General features: G+C 39.2%; 3 protein-coding genes across 3 annotated transcripts; 2 read left to right on the top strand and 1 right to left on the bottom strand.

Moving 5' to 3' along the window:
* The first annotated feature begins 7380 nt into the window (after positions 1 to 7380).
* LOC124155310 (THAP domain-containing protein 2-like) lies at positions 7381 to 7911 on the top strand. Its single transcript, XM_046529028.1, has 2 exons — positions 7381 to 7653; positions 7831 to 7911. Exons 1-2 carry the CDS (start codon positions 7417 to 7419, stop codon positions 7909 to 7911), a joined length of 318 nt encoding a protein of 105 aa, XP_046384984.1. The 5' UTR covers positions 7381 to 7416.
* A 4464-nt stretch (positions 7912 to 12375) lies between these two features.
* LOC124155309 lies at positions 12376 to 13986 on the top strand. The gene is made up of 5 exons (XM_046529027.1): positions 12376 to 12762; positions 12847 to 12984; positions 13073 to 13238; positions 13348 to 13442; positions 13817 to 13986. Exons 1-5 carry the CDS (start codon positions 12696 to 12698, stop codon positions 13984 to 13986), a joined length of 636 nt encoding a protein of 211 aa, XP_046384983.1. The 5' UTR covers positions 12376 to 12695.
* A 977-nt stretch (positions 13987 to 14963) lies between these two features.
* Positions 14964 to 16606, bottom strand: LOC124155308 (protein ALP1-like). The gene is made up of 4 exons (XM_046529026.1): positions 16221 to 16606; positions 15865 to 16096; positions 15447 to 15787; positions 14964 to 15369 (listed from the first exon to the last, which is right to left on the bottom strand). The coding sequence occupies exons 1-4, from the start codon at positions 16526 to 16528 to the stop codon at positions 15045 to 15047; spliced, it is 1206 nt and encodes a 401-aa protein (XP_046384982.1). The 5' UTR covers positions 16529 to 16606; the 3' UTR covers positions 14964 to 15044.
* Positions 16607 to 17239: the final 633 nt, after the last annotated feature.

The raw sequence follows: 17239 nt of genomic DNA, 5'->3' as shown, positions 1-17239 counted from the left end.
TTCAGCGCCATTCTCATATCCTCCTCTGACCATGTCTGTTCCGTTTTTCGCCGGTACTTCCCCATCTTAATCCAAAAGGAAAATCATTAACGGTAAGCGAAAATTATCACTTTCATAAATACGTTTTAAATTAAATTTTGCTAATGTTACGCTATCAAAAAGAGGTTGTAAGGCGTTCCACAACTAATCCGGTTGCCATATATAATATTTAATACTCTGGCAATCCCTCTATCACGTACATTATATCACCTCCCTTTCTTTCAGATTAACCATAGACCACTGAGTAATGTAGAATGAATGTAGTTAGAGAAATGTGAATTATTAACTATAAATTTCCATCACGAAATGCGTATGTTTTGTAATATTGTTTCAGCGAATAATTGGTTAAAATATATGGAGCACTACACTACAAATGTTACATCAAACGAAGGTAGCTTACCTCTCGCTCAGCCTGTAAATCGTGCTCCTCGCAGTAATAATTCCCCTCTATGACGGGGAAAATCTCTTCCCCCTCCTCGTTTTACGTAGTAAATATCTATAACGTGATATAGAATGTCATTATAATAGGTTTGTTCCATTAAACTTCTAATAATACTTCAATAATAGAGTATGGCCTAAAAATATTTTTTTAGCCACTTTCCCTCGAACATTCTTAAAAACATTTGATGTTATTAATGTAAAACATTAAGTTTAATTAAGAAATTTATCAATATTAGTTGTATATCTACTTACTTTTCGGTAGCAGAAGGAGGTTTTCCAAATGCCTGTTGAGTATATCTGTTTCGATGCTTCACCCTTGACCAGCGGCTTGGAACTGAACCACTGCGCGTGCTGGTCTTTTTCACCCGACTGAGTAATATGATTTTGTATCATTTTTGGTAACTCCGATATTCATACAAGGCTCAAAAAACTAACCTAATGTCGGAGCTATGGTATTAAATTTCCTTTCAGGAAAGAAAAACTTGAAATCTGAGTAAGTGCTACTATGTCACCTTACTTTGAACATATACGAGGTTTTCTAAATATCCAATTTCACACCTCTCTCTTATGGCAGGCTTCCATTCGACTGAGTATCATATGCTTATATTCAGTCGTCGAGTTCTCGTTTTCACTCTGGTAGAAGGACAATATTACAAAGAAGCAATGCCTGAAGCGTAGTCATTCTTCTGTGATACCGTTTCGGGTCTGAGCGCACTTTTTGAAAAGCGTTCCTATTCACCCGCTGGTCCGATTCACCCCCCCTTTACCCTATAGTTGTCCCAAGCCGCCACGAAGGAGGCGTTCAGGAATGCATTCACGAATTTTAAAAGAAAAACACTAATAGAGCAGTTATGGGATAACCCAAGAGCATTTTGGTTATATGTCCGGGAGGTTGAATGTAAAACGATCGATTTTTTCCACGATTATAAGAGATTACAACGGCAGCGATAGATTCATAAGTAGATTAAATGACTTGTAGTGTAGCCTACTAACCTATGTAAAACTTAATGCATGCTGGTGATTGATCACCCCCTGCCAAACACCATAGAGGTGGCTCGCAGGTTATTATGTAGATGTAGATTAACACATCGTATTCAGCTTAGTAATGAAACACCTAGACGCGCAAAAATTGTTAATGAGAGATCAACATGGATTCAGGAAAAGTAGATCATGGGAAACCTCAATAATTATCTATCGTGGAATAAACATATTCGGGAAATAACAGGTTAAGCCGATGGTAAATTGGGTTTTGTTAAAATATTACTAGGAAAGTGCGACGACAAAGTGAGATACGAGGGTCATTCAATAAGTTTTTAGAAAAATTTATAAAAACAAATTATACTGGGTCAATTGTTTTATATTTTCATTACAGTATTCTTTTAGCAATATAAATTTGTCAAGTATTTTTCCAAGCATTTTATGCCGTCTTGGAAATTTAGAAACATGCATTAATGTTTACATAAGTTAGTAAGCTACAATACAACTCATGTCATCTATTTGTGAGTTCTAATGCTGCCTGAACAGTCTCAGTTAATATTCAGTAAATCCATCAAGCAACACGAAGTACCTAATGACTGGAAAATCGCTAATGTAACGCCAATATTTAAAAATGGAGACAAGGAACAGCCATCTAATTACAGGCCGATATCTTTAACGTCCATCTCTTGCAAAGTCCTTGAACACATCGTAGTCAGCTCTGTTATGAAACACCTAGACGCGCAAAACTTATTAATGGGAAATCAACATGGATTCAGGAAAAGCAGATAGTGCGAAACTCAGTTAGCGCTTTTCGCCCACGATATTTTAGTCCCCGGGGAAGACAACATTCCAGTAGACGCGATTTTTCTTGATTTCAAAAAGGCATTTGATAAAGTACCAATTATTTGGTTGTAGAAATACCGGTTTTGACGAATGGCAATGGCTACTTTTAACCTCATTTGTAAAAGGCCAGATTGGCTCCCATGCGTTGCAACTTCACGTGAGGTCATAATGACCTAGTTTCCATACGACTAGATAGGAGTTTTACATCGTCTGAGATGACCAATCTATGCATGAGGCACAGAGCTCGGGGAAACATTTCTTAATAATCACTAATTAAAACTAAAAAATTGTATAAAATTTTGAAACAGGTTTATACAATTTTTTCAGAGGGGTTATTTATTATTTCAGATAGTGTGTATATGTCCTTTAGTGAAGTTAAAGATTCTTAAGCTAGCTTGCTTAGGCTAGATAACCTAAAGCTCATCCAGCCTAAGATCTAAGAGTAGTATCTTCATTAATAAACGTATACTTGGCATTCAGAATAATACCGTAGAACTCCAAGTATTCCAATACAGGCCATCCGGATTTCTAACAGGTTAAATTTTAAATTCGATATGTAATAGGATTAGGAAAAAAACGGTTCTGCTTTTGCGGGCTGTTCCCAAAAATTAAAAATATAATAAACAAAAAATGAATATGATTCAACCGATTGTACTCAAAGGTAAATTCAAAGATGAGGAAGTTCTCATTCCAAAGATTCCATGATCCCAACATATATGCCCTTTTGAGCTTGTACGAATTTCAGTTCGTGGTGCATTCATGATGATGATTAGCAAATCACAAGGTCGATCTTTCAGTGTTTGTGCTAATATGCTCTTGAAAAACCCAAGATTTTATACGTACTATGTTCACGAGCAGGTAAACCATACGCTTAATCTCTTCCTTCGCTTTGCTATATATATTTCGGCTTTGAAGACGCAATCAAAATTGCGTCGTGTAAAGCGGAGAATTGCTAGAACACATGCGACAATGCGAGGATACGAGACGGCAAAATAGCCAGTACTAATTTCGTTCATGCATTCGCGCAATTCCACGCCATTTTAGAAATTAATGCAGCTCTAACCTGCGCAATTCCGTGTACCGTGTAAAACGACTTTTAGGCATATTTATCTACATCTACATAATACCCTGCGAGCCACCTCTAGGGTGTTTGACAGGGGGTGATCAATCACCAGCATGCATTTGGACTCCCACATGCACACCACACCGTCCAAAGAACGTCCCGTATAATAACAAACTATACTACTACATGCTGTTAGAAATAGAATATGGAATAGAAATTCAGAAACATGCTTTAAGTTTTACATAGGTTAGTAGGCTACACTACAAGTCATGCAATCTATTTACGAAGTCTATTGCTGCCGTTATAATCTCTTATTGATCGAGGAAAAAATGACATTCGGAATCTGTCTGTTCTGCAATCTATCTCTCTTATTTTATTTATATGATCTGATCTTCCGCAGTACGTTGGCATCCGCAAGATATGGTTAACTTCGTCAGAAAAGACACTGCTCTTGAATTTATCTAAAAGGTTTAGTATATTTTTCAATCTACGGTCCGACAGAGATTCCCATCCGAGTTTATCTAAGAGGTCAGTTACACTAACAAGACTATCGTAACGACCTTTCACATACCTGGCAGCTCTTCTTTGCACGCGTTCTAACTCTGTTATTAAGCCTTTTTCATGAGGGTCCCAAACACTGGCAGCGTATTCCAAATGTGGTCTAACGAGGGAAAAGTAGCTAATTTCTCTCACTTTGTCGTCGCACTTTCCTAATATTCTTTTAACAAAACCCATATTACGATTAGCTTGACCGGTTATTTCTCGAATATGTTTATTCCACGATAGATCATTATTGAGTCTAACCCCTTGATATTTCACGGATTCAACTGCCTTTAACTGGGTGCCCCGAATAATATAGTTACGCTGTAGGGAGTTATTCTTCTTCCAGAAATTCATTACGACGCATTTTCTAAATTTAATTCTAACTGCCAAGCATCGCACCAAGCTTGGATAGCAGCAAGGTCATTCGTTAGTTCATCTATATCTTTGCTGGAACGGATTTCTCGGTAAACTACAGCGTCGTCTGCAAATAATCGTAACTTACTCTGCACTACTTCGCCAATGTCGTTCTTTATATACGCGAGAAGAGATTTCGTCTGGACCAGGTGATTTATTTGGACTAAGCGATTTCAATATATTTTCTCTTCCGAGCGTACTAATGTCAATAGCTGGCATCTTATGTATACAAGGATTTTCGTCGGTCTCGGGTGAGTTTTTGGAAGGCTCCGTGAAAACGCTCTTAAAGTAGGAATTTAATAAATTGGCTTTATCGTAACTGCTTGTCAACACATCTCCATTGTCGTTTCTCAGCGAACATACGGTAGATCGTTTACCTTGAACTTCCCTAACATATGACCAAAATGCTTTTGGGTTATCCTGTAACTGCTCTACTAGTGTTTTTCTTTTAAAATTCGTGTACGCATTCCTGAACGCTTCCTTCGTGGCGGCTTAAGTCATCCTATATTTTTTAATTGTTAGCTCGCGTTCATTAGCGGATAAATCATTACTGACTTTTTCATTTTAGCATGACACGCTCTCTGTCGCCTCAATGATTTTCTCACTTCCGCGTCGTACCATCTCGGTTCGCTGCCTTCTTTTACTGTTTTACTAGGGATGTAACTATTTATTCCCGAAGTTACGAGCGAAAGAAAAGCTTTCCAAGTATTCTCTACATTTAACTTTAATAATGATTCTTGAAACTCGGGGAAAGCATTTTTCGGATGATTCTTAAACCCAATCATTTAAATCGTTCATGCATTCGCGCAATTACACGCCATTTTAGAAATTAATGCAGCTCTAACCTGCGCAATTCCGTGTACCGTGTAAAACGGCCTTTAGGCAATTTATGCTGCTCTCCGGGGGCTATTTTTACGAGATTTTGAGCGTCAGTCAAGTATCGGTCTAGCAAGGCGTAAACTTGCTCCAAAACGGGTTAGACATTAATAATTGCTTTATAAGGCGAAAGTGTCATAAGTTTCATAAGTTAAAACAAAAATAAATTAGAAAATTCATTGAAAACAACCCGCATGTACATGTATTTGTCTTCTACCCCAGTGAAGTTTGAATAAAAAGAAAATATATTTCTTACAATCCATTGTGATGCTTTTTAATTGTTTTATTATTTTATTACAGCTATGGTATTATCCTTAAAATCAGTACAGTCCTCTCTTCATTAACAAATGGTGTAACCTAACTGTTGAGTGATTAATAGGCGGTACGAAGTTCGCCTGTTCAGCTAGTAAGATATAAATAAGAACTCAATGCAATGTTATCTTCAGAGGTCCGTAGAGTTTACGGAAAAATCAGCGGATCGCGTAGTGCCATCTATTCCTTTGCGTAACTATAACAGCAAACCTCGGCACAAAAAGTATTGGATTTGAGTTTAGTACTTTCTTAGCCGCATCAATGTATTCTCTCAATTATACCTCTCAACTTCATTTAATATCCACGTTATCTTTACTATGAGGTGCCCCCTGCCGCGATTCAAGGTTATACAAAATATAAATGCATAGAACGTGGAAAAGAAATGAATACGGTTCTGCGCGCTCAAGAGTCCCTCGCTCATGTTCCAAATTATTCAAAATCGATCAAACGCCAAGCTTATTTTCGCGCTAATTTCATAATATTCTGCAATATTTTTTCTATTAATGCCTCTATTTGATAATGGGTTCCATAATCTTTAGCTAAGTAACCCCTGCGGATAATTAATAACTATTTGTTTCTATTTTTACAGATATAGAAAGGGCATTGGCCAGATATCAGGTGAAAATCAACAAAAAGAAGGCTATGATATTAGTATGCAGCAAGAGAGAGGAAGCTTAGACAAGCATTAATTAACCTAGGAAATCAAAAGCTTGAAAAGGTGAAAGAGTTTTCATACCTGGGGAGCCAAATTACCAAACGATGGACGAAGCAAGAAAGAAATATCCAGTAGAATAGCGCAGGCAAAGAGAGATTTCTATAAGGAGATGAATCTACTTCCCGCTGAGGATACGAGCATAGAAGTGAGGAAACAATTCAACAGATGCTACATATAGGGAATGTTTCCCTAAGGAAGCGAGGCTTGGACGTTGACAGCAGCGGATTAGTCAAGAGTGGGAGCATTCAAAACGTGGTGCTACCGAAGAATGATGAAGAGAGAATGGATCGACCGGGTAAGTAACGAGGAAGCGCAAAGAACACTGGAAGAAAACAGAAGCCTTCTAAAAACATTTAGCAGAAGAAGGTACAACTTAGTTGGCCATATTTTGAGGCACGATGGTCTGATGAAGACAATCTTAGAAGTACGGGTGGGAGGGAAGAAGGGCAAGGGACGGCCCCGAGAGCATAAAATGTGTCTGGTTATTAAGGGTGTGAAAGAGAAGGAAACGTCGCTATGAAAAGGCGTGCAGATAGGAGAGAGGAATGAAGAGCCGCGTCTAACCAATTTTATGAATTTTCACTGATGATGATGAAACCGATATCCAAATTTTCATCCCATCGGTTAACCAAGTCGATTCCTGTGAACTAGGTAGGATTGCATGAGCCATGGAGATTCACTCTATATGTACTTAAGACCAGGGTGATTCTCTTACCCTAATCTTGCAGAATATATGATCTAATAGCGAAAGGCGAACAACAAGATAGGTACTTACTTTCCTTCCTCCGCCATTCGCCTCAAAAGGCTACTACGATGGACTCTCCGCAAGAGAAAAAGTCAGCCCATCATCAAGACGAAAGTATAATCGCAAGTGGTCCCCGCTGGCTGCTCTTCTCTTGTTTTGACGGGCAGACGCACACCAGTGCAACTTCCTATGCCCGCCGTACAATTTTGGTGGCAGGTTTTTGAGGCTGCGGAATTTTAACGAACTACAAGCGCTACTTGTCGTCTACCCATGCTTTGTATGTGGCTCGGTAAGTTCACGTGCGTTTAAGCGAGTTATTTGCACTTGAAAAATATTTAATTGAGTTCTTCAGCGTTTTTTTGTAATTCTAAACGCTAAAGTAATTCACTGTGTGGATTTCACGGGTGAGGGAGGAGCTAGTTCGCTTAATTTTCGGCGATATTTGAAATGCCACGAAGCTGTGTCGCACCAGGGTGTACTGAGGGGTATGGCTCTAAAAAGTCTACCTTCTCATTTTTCTCTGCTCCCAAAGATCCTGTTAAGAGGAGTAAATGGCAAGCTGCAATACCAAGGGTAAACTTTGAGTTGAAGGCAGGGCAGGTACTGTGTGAAAGGCATTTCATGCCCCACGACATCGTCAGGAAGAAGCAGTTGAAAGATGGCAATGGCAAAGTCGTCAAGGAGGTAAGTAAAGGCCCAGCTTAAATAAAATAATTTCATTAGTATCAACGAATTCATTTAATGGGTTATTTCGAGATTTCATTATAAGTGGAATTTAGATGTTCTAAATTGACTGATGACGCTATTCCTGTGCTATTTCCGGGTTGTCCACTCAACTCTGCTCTCGTGCTTATGTTCCAGCCCCTGTTGGACTCATACACTCAGCCATTAGCGGTCTTTGCATCAAGGGGCTCAGTCAAGGGAGAAACCCGTAACATGTAATTTTATTGCCTTGTGATTGACTGATGTTTGAATGTTCCCTATTTACAGATTCATCTGTTTATCAGCAATATCTGTTAAGAATATGACTTCAGTATGTTTTCGGTGCCAAAGTGGTGTTATATTAAGACGGTTCATCTGTGGAGAAAATTATTGGATATAAGTTTTCGTGTGGCAGTGATGTTCTTTGATAGGTGCCAGTAATGACTCAGATTGGAAGATTTTTATGTCGTGAATTGGAAACTTAGCCACAATGAATGTGCAGATAAACTTTTAAGGGACGAGGTCATCGCAATACATACATACTGAACCCTTTTATGGAGTTTACCACTTCCCAGTATTGAGAAGGTCACATTGTTCTTTTTATTTGTTCAATCTATATCTACACATGTTTCAAAGGTATCTCCAAACCTGAATAAATTACTTAAATGCAGAGGGTATTTACTTCTTTTCATTTTGAACCAAACCTTTAATAAGATAGATATAATGAATTTATTTTTAGTATAACTCTCTTCCATTACCTAATTGAGAAATTTGTACTATTCCTCTGTTGTGACAAATATTTAGGTAATGTATCGCGTCATTTACGTAAACATCACCTTACCGTGATGAGAATCCGTTCGCTAATGTCGTAGATAATCTCCAGTATTTATTCCATTGCTTCAAGGCGTACTTTGCAGTTACAAGTTCGTAGCCTAAGGGAGAGACATACCGGCATATAATTCGCAATATTAATGTACAGGAGTGTTAGAATCCCTGCGTAAGCTCATACAGTTTACAATAAAGAATGGTTATTTAATTTAATATAATAAGATTTGGCTTTATATCTCTGGAATCCAACATATTCTCCACAAATCTTTCCTTAATTTACACGGGTTTCAATGCCCTAACGACGTCTGCCAGGGTTAAGGACAGGTGCTGCCATTAGTTCCGACTTTCACCGCGGCCTCAAAAACATGCCACTTTTTTCTCGGGAGTAACAGCGGCTTGGGCAGACGACTCGGCGACACAAAACACTGAGAAGACCAAAGCTCGACACTGGCGACATGCGGTTGGCCAATGAGCGGAGGGAACATGAGTCACACGAATGGGGTATAGTTTCCAGGAATCATCTTCCATTCACCGTCTACTCTCGTGTGTACGTAAATCCTGATCCTATTCTGCAATAGCGGTTTACTGGGATTACTCTTATCCGATCGAAATCACACTGGGGATTATCTAGATATATTTTTCAGAACTGAATGCACTCATCCTAAGGTCAGCGAATATTAAGGGGGGAAAAGGTAAGCACTTTGTTCTTTGGGATTAGATCTACCTCAACTACGAATCCGCTTTGCAAGTACTTGGCACACAACACTAGAGATACATTGACGCGTGGATAATTCCAATATATCCAGGGCGCGAAGAAATCTCAAGCTAAAGGTCCCAATATATCCTTTGGCCTTCCGTTGTGCCTTCATCATGGTGATAATCAGCCTTACAATATCCAGGTAAAATTTACTGTTACCCACGCGCACTCAGTTTCCATAACACAACACTCGGGGGCAACGAAGAGCTGGGATTTGATGGATTAACAGTGATTACCGAGGCAATGACACATCCCAAGTCCGCAATTAAGGGAAAAATCATAATAAATATCAGATGCAGCATAGATTTACACTCCTGTAAGAGAACTCGAGAAAATTGTGTCATAGCCACAGGATACGATTATATGGAAAGAGTTCATGTGCCCTGCAAACCTCACACAATCACTGGGAGTGATGATATTGTCCCACGAAACACACGACCCCCACAAATCACGGTTTATGCTGGTGTAAATCCTTTAAACTCTATTCACGATGCGGGAAAAGCATAGTCTATATTCATCGAACTCCAAGAAAGGGGAAGTATCACTGTGCGAGAGAAAAGGCTTAACTTTCCTCTGTAGTTGTTGGAGGGACACGCGGATTCCCGGTTCGGACGACGCGCGAGGAAGAAGTGGAGGGTACACGCGAAAGAAACACACGGAAAGCGGAGCGAACTGCCCGAGAGAAACTCACATCCGACGGGTTCGAAGGCATGGCCTCGACTGTCGACTGCGGCCGAGACCCCGTAAAAGAAGGCGGGTGTGTTTGCAGAATGGGGAGAGAGGAGAAGGGGATGGAGGGAGGGTAGTGGTTCAGGAGCGTGAGGGGGCCTTCACAGTTCGGCGTTGCGTTGACGCCGCGGCTAGCGAGCCAATCAGAGCCCGACTTTGAGAATTGATGACGTCACGTCTCCAGCTCGCTGCGTCGTCGCAGAAAAACTGAACCTGTTGGATTTCCTGGCGCGTACGCAGCACTTTGACCGGGGACTACGAAAAACATGGAGAGTGAGGTAAGCAGATAAATTCACATTTTGGAGGTTTTATCTTATGAACGACGACAGAATGCGATATATGGCTTTGTATTGTGTTATATTTGACTTTCCATTTGTATTATTTGCGGGTTTTTCTGTCATTTACGTTTATTTCATCGCGGATGAATCGGTAGTAGTCCATCCTCGACGTCGAAAATTATTTTATAAGTTTTATAAGTCCCTATGACGTCGTGAGGGTTACTATAATATTTCATTGTAGTGCACTTGTTTTAAAATGCTGCTTACCTGTTTGTATTGATGAGTTTTTAATACATAACGTGTTGAGGTAACGCCGTTGCACATGTGCTTCCGACGATGACTCATTACATGTTATTCCCAGGCTAGCCACAGTTCATTTAAAAATATTTTATTCGTCTGTCTCGAACCCTTCCAATTCATCATCGATAGGCTTGCATATTATTCCTTTTATAAGGTTAAAATTCCGCACTACTCTTGTTAAGTATTTCTAGTGTTTGAAAATTTTAATTTACGGGTAATGAATTCATTCATTAATGTGCACACGAATCTCATTCGGAGTTAAAACGTGTTTGTTAGCGGGGTGTATTCTTTCTTTATTGCAAATTATGTGATGAAATTAATGCATGGGCAATGCGTTTACATTGGTACGATGCTTTAGTGACTACTGCACGTTCAAGAACGTTATTAACATTGGCAATTCCATGTAATTAGGAAACCTGCAGTTCCACTTGCACTATAAAATTTTAGTGTTTCAAAGACAGTAATCAAAATAAAAGGTTAATGAAGTAACGTAATTACTCTAGGGACATCACCGCACTTCATTAGGAATAGATATACATATTTACAGAAATTACTAAGTAATACACAGGAAAGCCGTTCAATTAATTTGATTAGATTATCATCAAATTCAGATTTAAAAGGTGTGTATAAAATATCTAGGTGTTCAGAGGAGTTTTCATTTATGATAACATACATTATGGTATCACATTGTTACTTTATTTAATGCGCACTTTTTGAACTTGAGGAAAAAGAATGAAAAAAATCAAAGTCATACCACTATAAGCTACAATCAATTATTGTTCTGTAAGTAATCATATTTTTGGTGTAGTTGGATGGCTGGTAACGAAAATAGCAAGGGGTCGAATTTCTCGTACGGATGTTTAGAATTGGGAAATTTTGGAAACTTATAAGTTAGCAAGGTCTATAAATCAGGGGATTTAATGTTATTATCATTAAGGAAGAGCATTCCAATATGCCTTTTACGAATTGAAAGAGTGTACAAATGCAAATGTTGTGCAGAAATGTTGAGTCCTGTGGCATTTTCTTAAGATTTATGGTCAAGTAATTTAAGACATTTCATTTTCTCACTTTCCAGAGTATGCATGTGGGTATCATAATATGGGTTCCCAATAACCATACCCTTCTTCCATGACCGTACCATGGAAGGAGGACACCGTACCATATTCCAAAACGTATGTAACCAAGGTAGCATAGAGAAGTGATCAGCAATTCCAACTTTTTTAATCTGCACATTCGGTTAATTAACCCCAACATTTTGTATGCTTTAATTGTAATTCATGATTGTTCTAAGTTCTTATGTTCTCACCTTTAACTTGCTTTCTCAGTTGAAGTCCAAGCGATAGATGAATGTAGCCAGGGTGTTCAGAGTTATCACTTCTTTTTCAATATAGCAGTCTGCTTTTTCATTGGCAGTGACATATGCATGATACACTTTCTTTTACTTCAATCTGGTTCCCTTAAGTATGGCTTCTTAACTTTCCCATTAGTACATCTGTGGCCACTGCTCGGGCAAGGTGCCTCGGGATGCTATTGGCAACCATGAATGCTTCCTGAATCTCACTCATGTGGATCAATTGCAGGGGAAGATATATCGATCGGGAGAGAGTAAGTTTTGGCCTGATCAGGCATTAATATCATTTTTGGGATTGATTGCACGTGTTCTTGAAAAGAAACTCATCAGCGGTATCTAATATCTGTCCTTTCTTTCAGTTATCGTCACCGATCAAATATATACGGACCAAGTGTGCCACAAGGGCAATTTGGTAGAACCTGGTGAGTGACTATATTTACAAGTGCATGTAGTTTTTATACAAATGTTGGGTAAGGTAGTTTGTAGCAGCTTCAGTTGAGAGTAAGCAGTGTCATTCCTTGCATTATCATTAGCTGGTATTAACTGTAAGTGAAACCCGTGGATATGTAGAGCCTTGATTCACATACAATATCAAAATGGTGATGTGAGTATCAGTATTCTTAAATAATGTAGTGTGAGTAATGTAAGAACACTCGTAAACATAATGTAAAATGCGAGTATTATTTTCTTAAGTAATGGTTCCTTTGTGTTTAACCTAGAAGTATTTCATAAGCCTTTAAGTAAGAATTCTAGTTATTATACAGTGCGGTTGGTTGCTGTGATGAATGAAAACAGCCTCCTTGTATTACTTGCAGGGCCCTCAACAAGCAGCAGTGGGGAGACTATTGGTGAGTTATTCCACTGAGAAACTATTTCCTTGCACATTACGTTTACGTTTGCAACAAATGACTATGTATCAATTCATTTTTCAGAGGACGACTGCCTCATTGAGGCCCTCATTATGGAGGTGCAGCAGCGACCACCACTATTCGACATTCGCCTTCCTCTCAAAGAGAGGACTCCTGAGAGGAAGGCAATGTTGTGGAGGGAGGTATACTTGGCCTTAGATGGTATGCATTGACAAACTTTCCCAAGTGTTTCTCTTGTTATTACTCTGGCAGCTTAAGTTAAAGTTCTATACATAACCAATCATTGCAGGAAAAATCCCGGAGGCAGAGCTCCCCTCAAAATTCAAAAGCCTGAGGGACAGGTATGTCAGGGAGAAGAATGTGCACCCACCCAGTGGATCAGGGGCACTGAAGAGGAAGAAGTGGGTGCACTTCGACTCTCTGACATACCTTAACAGTTGTATAAAATACAAAAAGTAAGTGTCGTCTGTCCATGGCTTTTTTCGTGTGAGCTTCACAAATAATTACCTGTACATTTTATTGAGATGACAGAGGATGTGCTTTAATTAATATCTGTTCTTATAGGACATCATGCAGCCTGGATGAGGGGAATGGAGCACGTTTCACTCCAACTGTTGGCTCGGGAGCAGTTCCTTTATCATCCCCATCCCCCAAGTCTTGTAAGTCTTGTCGTCATGGTCTTCTTTTTTTACTTTTATTTCTACAATTTGCTCCTTAGAATTGTGTTAAGTGGTAAAGTTTCTCATTGATGCTTCCAAATTCTTTGCATCTTTAATATGTCTGATTCATTTGTGGTAGCAGTTTCACAGCATCATGTTGATGCCTATTTAAGATATTACTCCGCAATTTTAAATGCATACTTCTTTATGGATCTCAAATGTGCTCAATTAGAATCAATGCCATCCTACTTAGGAGCTACATGCATTAAGACCTACCTCAAAAAGGCCATCAATATATTATTACACTGCATTTATTTCTCTGCCTGCATTCCTTTGCACAGCCACATAACTTATCATTGGCATTTGGATTTCAGCTCAACGAGGAGAATTCACTGAGAGGATTCTGCAGGAGTTGAGGGACACAAAGCCCAAAGAAAATGACGGTATCCACCACTTCTGCATGGCAGTGGCAGATCTGCTGCGGCAAAAGAAGAGGGAGGACTTGGTGGCCCTACAAATTCAGATTTTAGAAATTCTGAAATAAATTTTTATTTTGAAGTCTGGTTTATTGAGTTTATACCCTTGGCCCACAATGTTGTGAAAATATAACTATCACCATAGGCAAGTAAACAAGGACATGGTAAGTTGGACTGAAAATTTGTTGCATGTTGTGAGTGAATTATTCATCATTTCGTCTCAGCTTAAGCCGACAGTAAGAGCACTAATCCATTGGAGAGACACAGATTGCACAACTGATGTGGCCACTTTGAATTTCCTCCATACACCTCTTTCATTTAAGCATTACTGGCAATATTCTGGTTGAAATTAAGGGTTTTTTTTTCCCATTTCAATTCATACAGGCATGACACCCACCAACACTGACTTGAATAAAACTTGGTAGTTTTCATCCTTCAATGTAGGGTTGAAATAGTACAAATGTTTCCTTGGCGGTCCCTAATAATTTCATTTTCATAATGTTTGCAGCGCAGTATTCCAATGAAAGGGGTTTCCGAGGAGGGTTGTGCCTCCAGAAGTTAAAAAAAATCAAGTTCTACTTTTTGAATCCAACGTTAGTGAAAATCAGTTCATTGAAGGCAGGAGGATTTGAATTAGTAATGAAAAATGTCCTCTGAGGTATTGAAAATTCTCTCTACTCTTGTCGCATGAGTACTTTTTGCATAAAAACGTGGCTGTAGTAAGAAAGTTGCATTGTTGGCAGGAAGACTAGTATCATGACCCTCAGGTCAATTATTGGGTGGGCCGGGTAGTTTTCCACAAGTAAGATGACCGTACTGTTATTACCTTCAATTCCTTCAATGAATACCTTCTTTGGCATTATGATCATACATACATGGGAGGTTTTTAACCCCTTTAAGAGTGAGGGTGAGCCCACTTCCCAATAGGTATTATTTTATCTATTCCATTTACATTACCTCATCAGCCTTTCCCAGTAACTTAATGAAGGTAAAACCCTTCCACACAATGCAACATACCTTACCTTCTGAGCACTTGATTATATTGAATACACTAGGTACTATCTCATAGTTAGTTTACCTGGAATAAAGGAATTCATAGAAACTCAATGTAAACTTTCCAAGCAGTTTATTGCGGTTGCCAAGGTACTGCACCTTCATTACAAAAGTAACTTTTCATAATATCCCTAACCCTTGCCGCCCTCCTGGTATGATTCCCTATCCCTGCGTTTGCCACATCTGGCATTCCCTCCCCATCTTCATCGCCCACAGCTAGATAGTTTCTCTCGCCCCTTTCCTCTTCTAAATCCCTTAGGAAATTATGTAGTACTACTGCAGCCTTCACAATACCGTCCACTGTCTCTTCCGCTGCTATTATTGGCTTCCTAAGTATCCTCCACCTTTGCGCCAGCATACCGAAGGTACACTCTATGGTTTTCCTCGCCAATGACAGCCTGGAATGACAAGGTTCATCACTAATCCATTTCTTTAATTCAATTTGAGGCACTTGAGTGTGTGAATAGAAACTTACCGATAATTAAAAACCTGCTGCTCGTACGTCAATCGTCCCCTATTTCTGCCCGGATAAGGCCTTAACAAGTACTCGGTCAAGCCGAACGCCTCATCACCCACCATAAAATATGGGCATTCCTCATAATTTTGGTGGAATTTATCTGGAGGCGGCAGATTCATTTGTCCCGCCTGAAAATTCCACCCCATAATGGAGTTAGCGAAGATGCCTCCATCACTGTGGCGGCCTTGTGCCCCTATGTCCACTACAGTGAATTTATTTTGGGCATCACAAACTCCCAGGAGCACTAGGCTGTGCTGGCCTTTATAGTTATAATACTCAGATCCTGAGTTTTCGAAAGCCTGTAGGATGGAAATAGAAATTAGGAATTTTTTATTGATGCATTGTTTTTCCTCATTCCTACGTCCATATTACTTACTTGAATGACGACATGCTTCCCATCTATAGCCCCAATGCAGTGGGGAAACTTCCACCTCTCCTCAAAGTCATGGGCCAATCTCCTCCAATTCTCCTCTGTTGGAGCTAAGAAATCCCCTCTGCAGACTTCCCATAAAGCCGAACAGGTCTCCCTAATAATGCTTGACACCGTGGACAGCCCAACACGGAAACTGTAGTGAATGGACGTCATTGAGTCCCCTGATGCAAGGTACCTGGAAAAAGGAATGACATGTGTTGTGAGGCTACAAATGAAGATGTCTTCGAAAAGATAGTATTTTAGGTGAGCATTGGTGTATGCATTTATGTTTATTTTATATTTATAGTATTTATGATTACCTCAATGTGAGAGCCAAGCGATGGGGAGGAGAAAGGTAATCCCTCCTGAGTACTGCTTTCTGCAGCAAAGGCCCCACCTTCTCCAGCAACCGCTGGAACATCCACGGTCGCATTCGCAGGAAGTTGAGATATTTCACCTCGTCACCCAATCTCATCTCTCGAATGAGGTTACAATAGTCTCCCTGGCGCGACCGCTCCCGACACACAGGGTGCACCTGCCATCGCCTCACCCTCCTGCCTTCCCGTCCCTCCATCAGCAACGCTACAATTCCCACGCGCCTACGATACATCTCCCATTCATAATCCATTTCAGTACAATAAAAAAATGCAATAACCTGTTTCTCTAATTTGAATAAATGTAATAACTAAGGTATGGCAAGTCTGGACACTAATCTAGAATACTACGAACCTACTATAAATATTTATTGCTACGTTAATTTAATCGCTATGAAATGTAATGGGAGATAACAGTTAAATAAGTTACACCTAAATTAAAATTTAATCAAAATCTTTATTTCTACGCCGTAAAATTTATTGCAATCGTTAATACACTAAGCCTATCCTTACTCTACAGCTGATGAAAACAAAATACCCTAGTTAATTGAAAAAGGTATATAAACTAATACACTTACTAGCCTTCAACTGAACACAATTTTAACTTAATGAACTAGATAAACTTACTCCTACCTTAACGTACAACTAACCACAACGGAATTTCTAAGTTACTAAATTCTATAAAATAATGCACTTACTCCTACCATAACGTACAAACAATTAAAACGAAATTACTACGTTACTAAATTATATAAAATAATGCAATAACTACCCTATAATTGAACGAATTTTTAATTAATTAACTAGATTAACTTTACTCCTACCTTAACGTACAAACAATTACAACGAAATATCTACGTTACTAAATTCTATAAAATAATGCAATAACTACCCTGTAATTGAACGAATTTTTAATTAATTAACTAGATAAACCTACTCCCAACCCAACTAAAATGAAAAAGGCA

This window comes from Ischnura elegans, chromosome 3 (assembly GCF_921293095.1).
Source record: "Ischnura elegans chromosome 3, ioIscEleg1.1, whole genome shotgun sequence".
Classification (NCBI taxonomy): Eukaryota; Metazoa; Arthropoda; class Insecta; order Odonata; family Coenagrionidae; genus Ischnura; species Ischnura elegans.
This window is presented reverse-complemented; position numbering and strand designations above follow the sequence as displayed.

Bases quoted from the DNA above. Each gene is read 5' to 3' on its own strand.
- LOC124155310 (XM_046529028.1), top strand. From the start codon at position 7,417: ATGCCACGAAGCTGTGTCGCACCAGGGTGTACTGAGGGGTATGGCTCT. The intron at 7,654-7,830 runs GTAAGTAAAGGC...CTTATGTTCCAG, and splicing joins ATGGCAAAGTCGTCAAGGAG to CCCCTGTTGGACTCATACAC.
- LOC124155308 (XM_046529026.1), bottom strand. From the start codon at position 16,528: ATGGATTATGAATGGGAGATGTATCGTAGGCGCGTGGGAATTGTAGCG. The intron at 16,097-16,220 runs GTAATCATAAAT...TCCTTTTTCCAG, and splicing joins CGCTTGGCTCTCACATTGAG to GTACCTTGCATCAGGGGACT. The intron at 15,788-15,864 runs GTAAGTAATATG...TCCATCCTACAG, and splicing joins GGAAGCATGTCGTCATTCAA to GCTTTCGAAAACTCAGGATC.
- LOC124155309 (XM_046529027.1), top strand. From the start codon at position 12,696: ATGAATGAAAACAGCCTCCTTGTATTACTTGCAGGGCCCTCAACAAGC. The intron at 13,239-13,347 runs GTAAGTGTCGTC...CTGTTCTTATAG, and splicing joins AGTTGTATAAAATACAAAAA to GACATCATGCAGCCTGGATG. The intron at 13,443-13,816 runs GTAAGTCTTGTC...TTTGGATTTCAG, and splicing joins ATCCCCATCCCCCAAGTCTT to CTCAACGAGGAGAATTCACT.